The sequence below is a fragment of the Schistocerca gregaria genome, chromosome 4 (assembly GCF_023897955.1).
Source record: "Schistocerca gregaria isolate iqSchGreg1 chromosome 4, iqSchGreg1.2, whole genome shotgun sequence".
NCBI lineage: Eukaryota > Metazoa > Arthropoda > Insecta > Orthoptera > Acrididae > Schistocerca > Schistocerca gregaria.
Window position 1 is genome coordinate 697,876,518 of NC_064923.1, and position 15,986 is coordinate 697,892,503.

The following is a 15,986-nucleotide window of genomic DNA, read 5'->3' on the forward strand; positions in this document are numbered from 1 at the left end:
TAATATGATATTAGGATAGTTGTTACGATGAATAATCAATACTGGAATTGTATGTTCTTTGCAGATGTGACAGTTATCTTTGGTCAGTTTTCAGCCACTTGAGTTTTGGCCGCGGCCGAGTGTAGTCGTTGTCAAGTTCTGGCAATATATGTGTTTTTGTTTTAAACAAATCGTGGAATACTGCATCATAATTTTATTAGTCCAGTGATAGTTAAAAACGCGCACCTTTTCTTGGACCCAGAGCAGCAAAGGAATCATCGCCTAGACATCGAGAAGCCACATGGACAATGCACACTCAGCAGCATCAAAGAAGAAGATATCAAGGCCAGCTCTACAAAGTACTATACAGCCATTAGCCACACTGTAACAGTGTCCTTATGGAGATAACTTTTGCAGTGTAGTAGAGACGGCCCATGATAACTGGGGGCTCATCCGGGATTAAGACATTTATATGTACACGGATTGACAAAATCTATTTTGCAGGAGCCTAAGAAAAAAGTACGATTTTCTTGTGTCTAATAACCACATGGTGCAAAGAAGTGCAATACATGGAAGTCAAGGGTGACAAAACAAAATGGTAAAGTGGACTGACCACATGAGTGAAGGCCCACTGAAAAGATAATTACATTTTTGTAGTGCTTTTTATTCCTTTTATTATTTTGTTTGTGAAATCTCACAAAAATTACCATTTTCAAAGAGGAAAGTGGTGCTGAATCCAAGCAGTATTGTGAAAATTTGTTAGTCTCTGGGGACGTACACATGCCAATAAAAACAGAAGATGAGTCATTCAAAGAAGCGGATCAAAGTCTTAATTCATCACAAAGGGAGATGTCGGACATAAAATCAATGTTACAAATGATGGAACAATCGTCAGCTTTAAATCAAACAGTTGCAGCACGCTTACAAGCTAACAAGGAACAGTTACAAAACATGAATCAGACGGTCGTGAACAGTTTTCAGGTCGTAAGTCAGAAAGTATTACATCTCGAGGGAGTGATGAACAAAAAAATTGACAATGTCTTACTTTGGGGCAATAAACTTCACAGTGACATATCGGAGATAGACAAGAAACAAGCAGGGTAGAAACAAAGATTTTGGTGGCATAATCTAAAGGGCAGAAGTAAAATCTAGTCTGAGCAACAAAATTCAATCCGTGAAAAATGAACTGGTCACAGACAGAGAGAAAAATGCGAAGTGTTTTGTTAATGTTAACAGGCAAATATATACAGTTTGTGTAAATAGTAAAATCTATGGCTGTAGATCTTGAAAGTAGAGTAGATTCAATACTAACTGTTGTCAATGATAAAGTGGAAACAGTCAATAACACTGTAAAACTCCACGAGGCTGAAACTAAGACAAACATTAGTGAATTAAAAACTACATATCAAAGTTAAATCATAAGTTTGAAATACCGAGCAATGATCTACATCTACATCTACATCCATACTCTGCAAGCCACCTGACGGTGTGTGGCAGAGGGTACCTTGAGTACCTCTATCGGTTCTCCCTTCTATTCCAGTCTCGCATTGTTCATGGAAAGAAAGATTGTCAGTATGCCTCTGTGTGGGCTCTAATCTCTATAATTTTATCCTCATGGTCTCTTTGCGAGATATACGTAAAAGGAAGCGATATACTGCTTGACTCCTTGGTGAAGGTACATTCTCGAAAATTCAACAAAAGCACGTACCAAACTACTAAGCGTCTCTCTTGCAGAGTCTTCCACTGAAGTTTTTCTATCACCTCCATAACGCTTTCGCGATTACTAAATAATCCTATAACGAAGTGTGCTGCTCTCTGTTGGATCTTCTCTATGATGGCTAACAAAAATTTTTCTATGAACACATGTATTTTATTATCCAATATCCCAGTTAAAAACTTTTCTAATGAGTGTAGTTTGCAATCTGTAAACGTTCTGCGGAGTTGTAGGGACGACTTTTCGCCTAATATGAGTGAAAGTTCGAAAATAAAGTTTGTGAAAAATTTTTGGAGGGAGAATCTTTGTCATGGGCCAATCAAAATTTTTCTAAGGACATGTCTTATGCAGAATTTGAAATAGAGTTCTTAAAATGGTTCTGGTCTGAAACTGAACAAGCCAGGATAAAGAGCAAGTTTATGAATGGGCCAAATTATAGGAACTATGAAACAGTTTTGTAAAAGTGAATTGAAGAAACTTGTACATTTGAGTAAGCCCTTTGACGAGCTCACACAGATTGATGCCAACTGATGTGCAATGGGACCTAGTTTATGGACAAGATGACAACATTGAACAATTTCTAAACTACACGGACAAACTAGGCAGAATTATAGACAATGTGGGGAAACCAAAAAAACTATTTCAATCACACACAGAGAGATGGGGATCCTAGTTGGGGAAATGTTAATTTTAACAGAAGGGAAAACAGTAGGTCTAACAACCATAGTTTTCATCATAGGGAACAAAAGAGTCACAACAATAATAATTTCTATTCAAGGGAAAACAATAATTTCCGTTCAAGAGGACAATCTGGGAACCATCGGAACAGAAGTAATAACAGGGAGTTTGAAAATAAAAATTGGCATGAACATAGTGACACAAGGAGTCAAAATGCTATTGGAAGTCATGACGTAAGTGCAAGAAAGGTTACACTGAAATGCCAGTCATTGGGGTGAAAATAACAGGTGCTAAAGAAAAACATAGTAAAACTGTTAAAAGTCAAACTTTCTTATCTTTTACAATTGAGGGAGTCACATTTACACATGGATGCCTAATAATACCAGGACTCAGCGAGGACTGTATATGTATTCATGGGATGTCATGGATTAGGAGTGAGGATGCAAGATTTGACTGGGGAGGACAAAAACTTATCATAACAACAATTAATGGGGGGCGGGGGTGTATCTCCATCAAGTTTGTCAGATCAAATACAGTTTTATGTAACTACAGATTTAATGCTATAAATCTTGTAAAGGAGAAAAGATATGATGACAAAGACATAACAGAGCTAGACTTAAGTGAAGTAGATTTCAAAACACTTGTAAAACTAAGATTTCAGTAGCTAGTCGTCTAAACAATGGACAACTCTGATCATAAAGCCTTAAGTTATTTACAGGAATGCAAACTCTATCATGATAGGCTTACAAGGTGGGTGTTGTATTTACAATTCAACTTTGAAATTCAGTATATTAAAGGCACTGACAACATAGTTGCAGATGCTCTATCAATGCTACCACTAGGAGGGGAAACAGAAATTTTTGATCAGAATGAAGAAAATAGTTTCAAATGAGGTATATTAAAGGGATCACTGATGAAAAAGTTGTTTGATCACTCTGTGATAAATTCAGGAGGAGCCAGAACCATGATACAAATTGAAATTAATAAAGAGCTGTTTAGGGAAAAAGTACTATGAAAAAATAGACAGGTACTATAAGGTGTGTAAGAGAACTCTATTTAGGAGAGCTGATGAAGGCTTGGCCTGAAGATAAAGCTGAGACGTTAATTAGGTATACACATGAGAGCTATGGTCATTGTCGCATTCAGAAATGTATGCAGAAATTTCAAGAAAATATCTATTTCTTCAATGTGGCCAAGAAAGTTAGAAAATAACTGTCAACTTGTGATAAGCACCAACAAGTCAAAGAAAGTAACAGAAAATGTCAAGGTGAAATGCAAAACATTACTCCTGCACAACCTCTAGACTGAGTCGCTGTTGATCTCTATGGGCCTCTTCTGAGGAGTAGGAGTGGCCATTGCTACATTTCTGTCACGGTAAATGTATTTTATAAACTAACCAAATTGTACCCTGTCAGGAAAGCCATAGGTAAAGAGATAGTGAAAAAAGTTAAATGTCGGGAAAGCAAAAGCGTTTTTGTCAGATAACAGCTTGCAGTTTTTGTCATAAGTTTGAAAAGCCTTTGTTGATAAATCGTTAATCAAACATGTTTAAATATCTGTATATAATCCGTCATCAAATCCAGCTAAGAGGTATATGTGCAAGATTGGTCGTTTATGTCATACATATTGCAGTCATAAACATCCTACATGGTATGACCATGTAAGAGACTCTGAAGACGTTATGAAAACTGTTTGCAGCACATTTCACAGGATTGTCACCTTATGAAAGTATGTTTCATCTAAAACCAGACATCATCACCACTGAACTCGTATAATTTCTACCATGCACAATGATGACTATGCGTGAATGTGAACCCATAGTCAAAGAAACCACGATGAAATGGGGGAAAATTAGAAAAATACAACATGATAGCAAGATGAACGCGACCAAGTTTAACGTTGGAGATTATGTTTTGGTAAAATCACATGAGAAACCAAAAATGTTAACTTCTGAAATTAAGAAATTGTTTGATATCTACATGGGTCCATTCGAGATTGTGGAGAATCCACACCCTAATGCATACTGGTTGGTGTATTCTAAATCCAGAAAAGTTATCTGGCTAAGGAATATTGTTTCATTGAAATTGTATAAACAAAAGTGGTACGACTATTCTGAGAAAGTTAAAAGGTGGTTCAACGAAAGTTTTTCACTGGATATTATGAAATGTTGCATATAAACATTGACTAATTTTGATACAGTTTTGTATCCTTGAAAATGTTTATTATTTGTTTAAAATGTATTTGCTGTATGAAGTGTTTGCAATGAATTTTCTTTGTGTAATATGCTTATCGTGTTAGTTCTTGATATTTCTATATGTTTATGCAATTTGAATGATATTTGAAAATACGTGTAATTTTAGCTTATGTAACCTTCTCACACCACACTCGTTGAGACATCATTTAAAATGTGAACCACTATTCAGTGCTAAATCTGTCTTGTAAGAATAAAGTTTTTCTTACATATATATTAAAGGCAGAGTCCTAATTACTACACACCTAAGTTGTTGCAATGTCCAACTAAACAAGGGGGAGAATCGTTTTGAGTAAACAACATGAATTACTGTATATTTCTTTCTCAACCACTGCAAAGCATAGGCAGTAATATTTTCCTTATTTTGATATATACATATCATCCTAAAAAGTTCAAACAACCATGATTCTACCCTTGCACTTTTACTGTGAATATGAACCCTTGTAACAGATTGACTGACTGTAGCTTTACTTTTGAAAACAATTTAATTTTTTGGTTATCCTTGGTGTAAGTGTTGTAGTTTGTGATAAGACACTTTACACCCAATATATTAATGCATTTGTATTGCAAGTTTATTGAATGTATTGTTAGTTAAAGATCATTTTGGACCAGTCCACACCTGCGTAGTATCACTCAGACAGAGCCTGTAAACTTCTCCCACTAGAGAAACATTACCAAAAGGATAAATACGTATCTTAACCATGCACTTACATATAAACCTTATGTAACCAAAATGTGATCTCTGTATTTGATTTTTAGATAACATGGCATTATAATCAATGAAGCAATACAAACATCTAAGCTGTGGAAAAGGACTTGCTACAGTACAAGCAGAAATCAAACCTATTAAGGGTGTCAGCTAAGTGCAGATGGACAATGTGGGACATTACTGTGACTAGCGAGGAAAGTAGTCAACAAAAGAAAGTAAAACAGACCAAGAGTGAAAAGTTACAACTTTTCAATGGTTTAATGTGAAGTGCTACAACATTATGGACTCATCTAAGTGAAAATTGTAAATATTCTTTTCTATTTCATTTACCTTAAAATTAACAATTGTATGTCTTCCTTTACTTTGTGTAACACAATTTCAGTGTTAAACCTAATATAATGCCAATTGCTATTGGTGGGAAGTTAGAAAAATTGAAAGAAAGCAGCCCTGTTAAAAATTTTAATTTATTTAAAATCATATTCTTGGCAGTTGCATTATTGTGGTGTCAGAAATTTGTTCGCATGTTGATACATACAAAATCCTTGGGGGGGGGGGGGGGGGGGCTATTGTAATGGAACTGAAAAATAGACCTCATTTTGTTATATTAGACACTAACTAAAGTTCCGTAAAAAAGCATTTGCTTAATACTATATTAGAATAGGTGTTACGGTCAATAATTGATATTGAAAATGTATGTTCTTTGTAGCTGTGACAGTGATCTTTGGTCACCAACGGGTTTTCGGCCACTTGAGTTTTAGCTGCAGTCAAGTGTAGTCGTTTTTAAGTTCTGGCAATAAATGTGTGTTTGTTTTAAACAAACCATGGAATACTGTGTCATGATTTTGTTAATCCAGTGATAATTAAAAACCCGCACCTTTTCTTGGACCCAGAGCAGCAAAGGAATCATCGCCTAGACATTGGGAAGCCACATGGACAACACACACTCAGCAGCATCAACACAGGAGACATAATGGCCAGCTCTACAGAGTACTATATAGCCATTAGCCACACCGTAACGGTGTCCTTATGGAGATAACTTTTGCAGTGTAGCAGAAATGGCCCATGATAAGCAGCATGTGTAGATTAATCTTCAGCAGCCTAAAGCATTCCAAATTCTACTAAGATGTTGACAAATAGTGCATGGATAATACTTTCAATCACAAAATGACCATATCTGAGATGTAGTTCAGCTGCAACAAATATATTTAAAAAAAATGACCAGATGGAAATTGTCTGAGAAAAAGAATTTATTGTTCTTAGAATTTTAGCAATTTAGGTTCATCAGAGATTTGGAAGTCAACAACATACAAGTTGATGCTTACACAGTGCTTGCTTCCACAGCACATCATTAAAATAGCAGACATCATGAAACATCACCATTCCATAATAGTTTCAAAGCTCTCATTTCACAAATGATGGAAAAAAACTTTTACTCAAAATGGCCAAGATCTCCTATTCAGTAATAAGCATATTAATAATGCCCATATGGAAATTTAGGCTTTGGTCACTGAACTGCAGTGTAGTCAGGACTATGCTGAAATTTAAAAACAATAATGCTACATAACAAACTGAAATTGTCAACTCCAGTGCAGCTGTAAAATGGTCATAGTCATACTACTTCCACATCATACTGTGCAGCAGCTACAAATAGATCCACAAGACTTTAATTTAAATTTATGTGTGTCTTCTCTCTGATCAGCAACACTACAAGAATTGGTTGCAAAGAAACATAAATTAATTTTCAACAGTCATGCTTATCGCAGATCACAAAGCTCAGATTACATGCTTCAACTGCACTAGCCAATCAAGAAACAAAAACCACTTTACAGACAAGTTGAAATTTTTCCCTACCAAAGAATCTTTGTTCACTAAGATACTTCTCTAAACTGGGAAAGCAAGAGGAACAAGGGAATTGGGAAAACAAAAGATGAACTAGTAATGTTTAAGACTAAAGCAGATCACTAAAGAAACCACACACACACACACACACACACACACACACACACACACACACACACAGAGAGAGAGAGAGAGAGAGAGAGAGAGAGAGAGAGAGAGAGAGAGAGAGAGAGCACTACACTGTATAAGCTGAACACAGACTGCCAGAATTGCAGTTCGGTAAGTGCAGTGCACTAAGGGGTTGTGTCGGGTGGAGTGGGTACAGGGAGAAAGAGGTGGGAATTGGAAGGAGCAGTTAAAAAGGGGTAGGTGGCAACTCTGAGGGAGGACGACAGTGTGCTGAATAGGAATGCAACACTTGGGCACTGGAGCTGGTGAGTTGTGTGGCACACAATGATGATGACATGAAAGTGTTGATTGGGAGGGGGAGATTGTTGGGTAGATGATGTGGGTGCTGTGGCTTAGTGAAGACTGAGGGTAGGAGGCTTACTGGTAAGAAGGACATCTGGAAGAACCCCCACCTACATAGTTCCCAAGAGTTGGTGGGAGGGATCAGAGCAAATCCATATAGCATGCATTGTAGATTGTAAAGCAGCCGCTTAACTCTGGCATGCTGTGCTCTGTGGTTTGTTCCACTACTGAGAGGTCAACTCTGTTCTTGATCATAGTTTGGTGGTGGCCATTCATTCTGCTGGACAGGCTACCTGGTCATTGACCTCCACCTATCTCATGGCTCCATCCATACATCTGGCCATATCAACCCTGCCAACCACCAACAGTACCTTACATGTTTTGTCTAAAGGCTGCCAAGTTCTCTTTCTTTTTTGTATGCCTATCAATGACTCAATACTTATCCTATTCAGTGAGTGGCCTCCTTTATTCCTAAATTATTTAATTTTGGCCACAACTTTCCTTACCATACTTAAACAGTAATGTTTCTGTTATTTACCAAATCTATAGAATTTGTACCAAGCTTCAAAATTAATGGACAACAATTTTTTATTGTATTCAGGTATTAGGACAAATACACTAAACACTTTGAGCACACTCGTGGCAGCAGAGATAGGAACTAATGAGAGAGTATTTTCCTACATTCCAAATTTTCTTACCTGTAAAGGAGTACTAACACCACTGATAGCAGAATCAGTATCTGTAAAAGTAGTCCTTTCATCTGAACTATGTGAACTCCATGATATTGAATCAGGGACTTGCGGAAATTTCCAAGTACCTTCTAGCTTCAGATAAGGACCCTCTGCATCAGTCCTGAAACAATGAATAGGTTGATCAATGGGATTTTCACTGACTTTCCAGCAAATACAGAATACAAATTACCAGCTAAGGAAACATTAAAGTATCTAAACTGCTGAGTAGAGAATGTGTGAGTTATCATTTGACACCCAAAATGAGAGGAGGAGATTTTAGGAAACAGAAGCTTTAAAGGATTAAGTTGAAAAATCATCTGGACCACACATCATGGGAAGTACAATGTACCATACGTCACTGAAGGATCAAAGCATTCATACGTCACTGAAGGATCAAAGCATTCCTAAGGATGAGAGAACAGCCAAGGCCATTCCCACTGAAGCATCAACGGATATACGCACAAAACTATAGGCCTATATCCCCAATAACGAGTTGTTGTAGAATTTTGTAACACGTTTTATGCTCTCATATTTTTCTAGACCAAAAATCTTCTCAATTAAGAATCAACATGGGTTCTGAAAGCAATGATCATGTAAAACCCATCATGCCCACGAGACCAAGAAAGCAACTGATACTGGCATCCAGGCTGATGTTGTGCTCCTAAAATTCTGGAGGGTGTTCAACACAGTTCCACAGTAGCATCCAATGAAAAAAAAGAGCATATAGAATATCAGATCAGCTGTGTGATTTTATCATAGAGTTTCTAACAAAAAGAACACATCATGTCATTCTGAATGGAGAGACATAAAAGTACCTTCAGGCATGCCCAGGGAAGCACTATACGACCATTACTTTGCACAATATATACAATGATCTAGTGAATAAAGTTGAAAGTTCTATGAGCCTTTTTTTGTGGATGAGGCTGTTGTATAGGTAAAGTGACAGTGGTACACGAAGTACCCTCCGCCCGCCATTGTAAGGCGGCTTGCAGAGTGTAGATGCAGAAGTACTGTCATTCTTGATCTTTGTACCTTGGACTTGTCTACTTAATCTTTTTGGGTGTTTGTTAGTGAACTGTTGTAGATCATGTAGACTTGAGGAATTAGATAATAAGGGCTAGATTTTTAATTAAAAGTGTCAAAGCTGCCGTTTACTGTCTGTCACATAGACACTGCTATCCTTGATCTTGATCATGAAACTCTTCTCAGTGGAATGAACTACTGAGTCATAATTATGTTTTTGGATGTGAAAAAAAGTCTGCTGTTAGAGCTAAGCCTCCATAGCACTGATCCACATTTCTTCTGAGGCTCATATCTGCCCCCCCCCCCCCCCCCCACTCTCCCACTCCTCCTCATGCACACATCTACTCCTTGCTGTCTGGCCTTCCTCCCCCGACTCCACATTTACCTTGCCAGGAGAGAGAGAGTTGAATCTATTTATTCCATGGTGTAAATCCATTTATTTTCCCAAGTATTTACCCTATGCAAAATACAAAATGATGCTCAACAAATCCACATCGCACACATATTAAAGGACCCAAGGAAATAATTTCAATACCCCAATTGCAAAATATAGATATTACAACATAAAATCATTCAGTAGTATGTACAATACATTGCACCTATTGCAACCAGAAAAAGGTCTACACTCAGTTTCAATTTTACATGGAATTACAGAGAAACACTTAACTGTACTATCATCAATAATATACCTTTTCAGTAATTTTAGGCAAACAGCAGTTAAAGAAAGGTGCAGCTATCACTCAATAAAGTATAAGCTCAATATACAAATATCTTGTGTCAAGAGTGCTGAAACCTTAAAAAATCCTGTAGTTACAAATTCTGTCCAGCCCACTGTTATTTCCTTTTGTTTCTCTCTGTCTCCAGCTCCAGAGAAAGACCCCCCCTCCCCTTCTCCTAAGTCTACAGAATGAGGTCTTACAATAATCTTTGCAAATTTATATCACATTACTTCACTCGGAAAATTTTGCTGATGATCTCTCTTTCTGTACAAGTAAAACACAGGAAACATAAAACAGTATTCATATGCTAATTAGTCATCATGAACTAACCTTGGTGCAATACTTTCCTGTGGCATTCTGCTGCCCAATGAGTCCAACAATGATGGAGTATTATTTGTTATTTCATCAGTTCCTGTAACTAAAACAATAGGAGCTTCCTCCACTATATTTTCTGTGACTGTGTAACCAGACTGAAAAAGAACAGAAGATAATGTTAATTCAAAATGAAAAATAATTTCTCTGTGCACCTGAAGGAACCGAAGCTATTGTTCACAAAATACATGTACAAGGGTCACTCCAAAAGAAATGCACACTGTTTTTGTAAAAATACAGTTTTCATTCTGCATGTGTGAAAGTTTTACAGTGTGTAGATACATCCTTCCTGCTTGTTTTCAAACTTAGTTCAACCTGTTCCCGTGAGTGGTGGCATCACAACATATCTTCAAGATGGCTGCTACACTTGGTGTTCATCAGAAGCAACATGCTGTCATAGAATTCTTGTGCTGTGAAAACGAGACAGTGCGAAACATCCACAAGAGGTTGAAAAAGGTGTATGGAGATGCTGCTGCCAATCACAGTACAGCAGGTTACGTGATGAAAGCGGGCATGGCAGTATTGAGGATTGTCCTCGCAGCAGCAGGCCTCGTACTGCACACACTCCACACAACGTGCAGAGAGTTAACAGATGCATCACAGTGAACGAATTGTCACGCTACGTTGGGATAGGGGAAGGAAGTGTTTGCAGAATACTGAAAGTGTTGGCCTTAAGAAAGGTTTGTGCCAGGTGGGTTCCCAGGATGATGACAGTGGCTCACAAAGAAACAAGAAAAACGGTATACAGTGAACTTTTGGAACAGCACGAGAATGGTGGAGATGAATTTCTTGGAAGAATTTTGACAGGCGATAAAACATGGCTTCATCATTTTTCACCAGAGATGAAGAGGCAATCAGTGGAGTGACATCATGCAAATTCACCCAAGAAAAAAAAATCAAAATCACGCCTTCTCCTGGAAAAGTTATGGCTATGATGTTTTTCGATTCCAAAGGACTCTTGCTTGTGGACATCATGCCAAGTGGAACCACCATAAATTCTGATGAATATGTGATGACACTGAAGAAACTTCAAGCTCGACCGAGTCGTGTTCTACCACATCGGTAAAAGCAGGGTGTTTTGCTGTTGCATGACAATGCACGGCTACATGTCAGTCAAAAAACCATGGAAGCGACCACAAAACTCGGATGTACAAAATTGAAACACCCGCCTTACAGTCCTGACCTCGCTCTACGTGACTATCATCTCTTTGGGAAACTGAAAGACTGTCTTCATGGAACACGGTTTGAAGATGATGACTCCCTTGTGCATGCTGCCAAACAGTGGCTCCAGCAGGTTGGTCCAGAATTTTACTGAGTGGGTATACAGGCACTGGTTCCAAGATGGTGTAAGGCAGTTGAGAGGGATGGAAATTATGTGGAGAAATGAATATATTGTTTCTAAAGGATGTATCTACACGCTGTAAAACTTTCAAATATGTAGAATAAAAGGTGGTTTTTCTTTTTTTTTTAAAAAAAAATTGTGTGCATTTCTTTTGGAGTGATACTCGTAATATAGCTACACTTGGAAACTGTAATTTCCTCCTGATGGCTCTGACAAACTGCACTGCTAGTACATTTCATACATGGAACAATATTATGATCTGTGAATGCATGCATCACATGAGGGATGAAGGCATGTTACAAAAGAAAAATTTTCATGAAGGGAAGGGTGAGTGAACTTTACAATATGTGATCTAAATTAATCAGTTATTTCTCTCTTCAAGCAGCAGTGTACCACAGGTTGTCATTGGAGTGAAGTGTCCCTACAAACTGGAAACAAGCACAGGTCAGTCCCATTTTTGACAAGAATTGAACATAAGAAAACTATGGGTTTATATCATGTGAAACACAGCTCACTCCGTTTGTTCATCCACAAAACACAGAATGGGCAAATAATGGTGCTATGGATGATATTATCCTCCTTGATTTCTGGGAAGCATTCAATACAGTCCTGCACTATCATCTAATCAACAAAATAAGAGCATACATAATATCAGACCATTTGAGTAACTGGAGTGAAGAGTTTCTAGCAAACAGAATACATCATATCATTCTTAATGGAGAGAAATCTTCAGATGTAAAAGTAACTTCATGTGCCTCCCAAGGAAGAGTCACAGGACATTGCTTTAACCAATATGTATATAAATGAGATGATGTTGCGTACAGATTAGATGCAAAGCTAGAAAATTGTACTGAAATCCAGGAAGACCTGCAGATGATTGACATTTGGTGCAGGGATTGGCAGCCAACCCTCAACATAAACAAATGTGATATATTGTGCATAAATAGACAAAAAGACCCATTATTCTATTATTACACAATTGCAGAAAAATCTCTAGAAGGTGTCACATCCACAAAATATCTAGGAGTGTGCGTATGGAGTGATATGAAATGGAACAACCATATAAAACTAAGTGCATGGAAGACAAATGCCAGGCTCAAATTTGCTGGAAGAATCCTCAAAGGAAGTAGCTTATGAAACCCTCGTCCAACCAATACATACATAGAGCTCACTATCCTGCGATACAACCAACATAGGACTCATAGAAGAAATAGAGAAGATCCATTGAGGGGTAGCATGTTTCAATACAAGCTCATTTAGTAAGCATAAAAGTGTCACAGAGCTGCTCAACCAACTCCAATGGCAGATGCTGCAAGAGAAGTGTTCTGCATCAACTGAGGCTTCTTGTTAAAATTCGGAGCATGTATATTCCTACAACAGTTCAACCAATATATTGTTTCCTTTTAAATGTTTCTTGTGAAAAGACCCTGAAGATAAAATGAGAGAGATTGGAACCAGAGTGCTATCATAAGCCTTCCACGAATGGAACAGAGAAAGGAGGAAATGACACTGATACACAAAGTACACTCCACCAAACCACCGTGGGGTAGCTTGGGGACAATAGATGTAGATGTAATGACAGCAATAGCCTTTTTACAATACTAACTTGAAATGGCTGAGTACAGGAGCCAAGATATGTTGAGCACAGGTACAAGCTAAGATAGAGTGCAGGGCAATGAGTGGGACTGAAAGATGTGTTAGAGGAAATTTTCTCTGAGAAAATTTTGATAAAAGAGAAGCCCACAAGAAACCTAATCCAAGATGATCTGATGGAGAAATGAAGACCACATGTCCCAAAGACATTCAGTTCCTTTAAGGAAATTAAATGTGGGTAAAGTCACTTTTGAAAAGGCTCCTAACCTGCACTCACAGGCACACCTACAATCACAATGACTCTGTGGTGCATTACCTTGAGCGAGAAAGAGAGAAATATTGCAAAACTTGAAGGTCAAAAAACAAATGAAAAATATTTTGCTCTAGAAATTTACGAACATGGGGAAGAGGGGGGGGGGGGGGGGGGGCAGTTAACAGAGTAAGGTTCCTGAACACTGACTCCATGGTTCAATACTGGCTCTATCTGCAGTTTAGTTTTTTACTGTGAATACATCAGACAGACATATTTTCCATCCATAAGACGAGAAATTAAACAAGTCAGTCCTTCCCTAGTTTATCAAGAACATACAATTGTCTGCCGAAGTGCACTTCTGTAGTGCTTATTAAGTAACTTGCATTTTTCCTTCTTGGGAGAGTTCAAGTAGTGCAACTCAGAAGAACACAAAATCCCCAAGACTGGCTAAGTTTCGTGGAAGCTCGAAGTTTAGTGTGGATGTCAATGTGAGATGCTTTTAATAATTCCCACCATGAATATTGTCTCAAAATATGGTAGAAAACCCAAATAGATTCTCATCATATGTAAAGTACACCAGTAGCAAAAAACAGTCAATACTGTCACTGCACGATAGCGATGAAATGTTACCGATGATAGTGCCACTAAAGAGAAGCTACTAAATACAGTTTTCCATAATTCCTTCATGAAAGAAGATGAAGTAAATGTTCCAGGACTCCAAACCAGAACTGCTGTTAGCATGAGTGACATAAAAGTAGATATTTTAGGTGTTGCAAAACAAATCACTTAAGAAAGACAAGTCTTCTGGTCCTTTAGAGTATGTAGACACAATAGCGCCTTTCTTAGTAATCATATACAACTGCTCACTTGACGAAAGGTCTCTTCCTAAAGACTGGAAAGTACCACAGGTCACACCAGTATTCAAGAAAGGAAACAGGAGTAACCCATTGAATTACAAACCCATATACTGGCCTCAATTTGCAGTAGGATTTTGGAGCATATACTGTACTCTAACATAATAAGTCACCTTGAAGAAAATGACTTACTGATACAAAACCACCACGGCTTCAGAAAATATCGTTGTTGCGCAACACAGCTAGTTCATTATTCCCATGAAGTAATGAGTGCTGTCGACAAGAGGTCTCAGATGGATTCTATATTCCTAGATTTCCAGAAGGCTTTTGATACCGTTCCTCACAAGCGACTGTTAATCAAATTGCATGCATACGAAGTATTGTCTCAGTTGTGTGACTGGATTCGTGATTTCCTCTCAGAGAAGCCACAGTTTGTAGTGATAGACTATAAATCACCGAGTACAACAGAAGTGATATCTGGCATTTTGCAAGGTAGTGTCATAGGCCCCCTGCTGTTCCTGATTTATATAAGTGATCTAGCTGATAATCTGAGCAGCCTCCTTAGATTGGTTGCAGATGATGCTGTAATTTACCATCTAGTAGAATCATCAGACAATCAATTCCAATTACAAAATGATCGAGAGAGAATTTCTGTGTGGTGCGAAAAGTGGCAATTTGCATTAAACAAAGAAAAGTGCGAGGTCATCCACATGGGTTCTAAAAGAAATCTGATAAATTTTGGGTTACAATAAATTGCACAAATCTAAGGGCTGTCAATTCGACTAAATACCTAGGAATTACAATTATGAGCAACTTAAATTGGTAAGACCACAGATAATATTGTGGGGAAGGCGAAATAAAAACTGCACTTTCTTGGCAGAACACTTAGAAGATGCGACAAACTCACTAAAGAGAGAGCCTTCATTACACTTGTCCATCCTCTGCTGGAATATTGCTGCGCAGTATGGGATCCTTACCAGGTAGGATTGACGGAGGACATAAAAAAGTGCAAAGAAGGGCAGCTCATTTCGTGTTATCGCACAATAGGGATAAGAGTGTCACTGATATGATACGCGAGTTAGGTTGGTTGGTTGGTTGGTTGGTTGGTTGGGTGTGGGATGGAAGGGACCAGACTGCTAAGGTCATCGGTCCCTTGTTCCACGATAAAACCACACGAAAAAAAAAAACTGTCAGTCGTTAAAAACGGAGAACTGAGACAAGGAACGACACAATACAAGAAAGACAGACAAAGACCAGACAAACGGAACTAAAATCACACCGAGTGTGAAGGTGGTTGGCCGACCATGAAAATAAGGAAAAGCCAACCACCAAATGACATTAAAACCCACAGTTTAAAACCACAGGCCAAAGGCCCAAGTCAATACAGGAAATAAAAGGACAAACATTCAAATCATACGATAAAAACCCCCTGCCCGAATAAAACTCAACACAAGGTCC

The 15,986-nt window shown here is 38.0% G+C and overlaps 1 protein-coding gene across 1 annotated transcript in view; it reads right to left on the minus strand.

The window, feature by feature from the left end:
- The window catches only part of LOC126267483 (ribosomal protein S6 kinase delta-1), a 221,007-nt gene that overhangs the window by 169,490 nt on the left and 35,531 nt on the right, over positions 1 to 15,986 (minus strand). Inside the window, exons 4-5 of the mRNA XM_049972768.1 lie at positions 10,445 to 10,584; positions 8,340 to 8,493 (exon numbers count right to left, since the gene is read on the minus strand). Coding sequence (XP_049828725.1) covers positions 8,340 to 8,493; positions 10,445 to 10,584 — 294 coding nt within the window. The remainder of the gene's footprint in view (positions 1 to 8,339; positions 8,494 to 10,444; positions 10,585 to 15,986) is intronic.